The 1156-nt window shown below is 46.7% G+C and overlaps 1 protein-coding gene across 1 annotated transcript; it reads left to right on the top strand.

Annotated features, from left to right (window-relative positions):
* On the top strand, positions 1 to 1151 carry LOC102303358 (macrophage-expressed gene 1 protein; the record flags this gene model as incomplete). Its single annotated transcript, XM_014331806.2, is given in 2 exon segments — positions 1 to 415; positions 417 to 1151. Coding segments are annotated over 2 exon segments (1150 nt in total), but the record flags the coding sequence as incomplete, so codon positions are not given.
* Between the last annotated feature and the right edge of the window lie 5 nt (positions 1152 to 1156).

The raw sequence follows: 1156 nt of genomic DNA, 5'->3' as shown, positions 1-1156 counted from the left end.
GATGGTGCTGGACTATGGGACTCATGTCATCACTAGTGTGGATGCTGGGGCGGCTTTGGTGCAGGAGGACTATCTCTGTTCCTCTTATGTGTCAGACAGCCAGTCACAAAGCTCCTCTGTTAAAGCACAGGCTGGATTAAACTTCTTTGATAAACTAAAGTTTGACATTAGCAGTCAAAGTGCCCAACAGAGCTCATCACTTCAAACATATCAATCCAATATTCAGTACTCCCTCATTCAAAGCCACGGAGGTGCACCCTTTTATCCTGGTATCACTCTGCAGAAGTGGCAGGAAAGTACCAGAAACAACCTTGTTGCCATCGATCGCTCAGGATTTCCTCTGCACTATTTCATAAACACCAACACTCTCACTGATCTGCCACACCCTACGATTGGAAAAGTTGCTCTTAAAGACAGTCAGACAGGCTGTAGAGCGCTACTACAAGATCAATACTCGCCCTGGGTGTGTTGATGTCAACTCCAAGAACTTCAACTTCCAGGCTAACATGGATGATAATTCCTGTGAGGGTTCAGCTACCAACCTCAGTTTTGGTGGTGTCTACCAAGAGTGTGTTAAAATCAGCTCAGATGCAGATCCACTATGTGATGCCCTGGCCCAGAAAAACCCAGATACAGGTGACTTCTCCTGCCGTCCACCTTACTCACCAACTTTACTCAGATCAGAGGTGAGACTTCAGAGCTACTCCAAGTATGAATGTCACAAGGAAAGTCATTCCTATTGGGGTTTTTTCACTTGTCACAAAACACGTTGTCAAGACAACAACTATGTTCGTTCTGCTCGCATCAACACCTACTGGTGCTCTATAAATGGACAGGCTCCAGAAAACTCAGGGTATCTGTTTGGAGGCATATACAGCCCCTCGCTCCTGAACCCCCTCACAAAAAGCAAAAGCTGCCCCCCAAATTTCATTCCACTAAAGTACCTCTCAGATGGTGAGGTGATCTGTATGAGTAAAGACTATGAGACAGGTACCAGATTCTCAGTACCATTCGGAGGTCTCTTCAGCTGTCAGTCAACCAACCCACTGGCAAGGAATCAACGCAGGTGCCCTCCCAAGTTCAGTCAGCACCTTGCTGCAATCAGTGATGGCTGTGAAATCCTCTACTGTGTTCAGTCTGGACTGTTCACAGGTGG

Source organism: Haplochromis burtoni, unplaced genomic scaffold, assembly GCF_018398535.1.
Source record: "Haplochromis burtoni strain Fernald_Lab_line unplaced genomic scaffold, NCSU_Asbu1 Contig_6786, whole genome shotgun sequence".
NCBI classification, from domain to species: domain Eukaryota; kingdom Metazoa; phylum Chordata; class Actinopteri; order Cichliformes; family Cichlidae; genus Haplochromis; species Haplochromis burtoni.
Note: the sequence above shows the minus strand (reverse complement) of the source record. Positions and strands in the feature narration are given on the sequence as shown.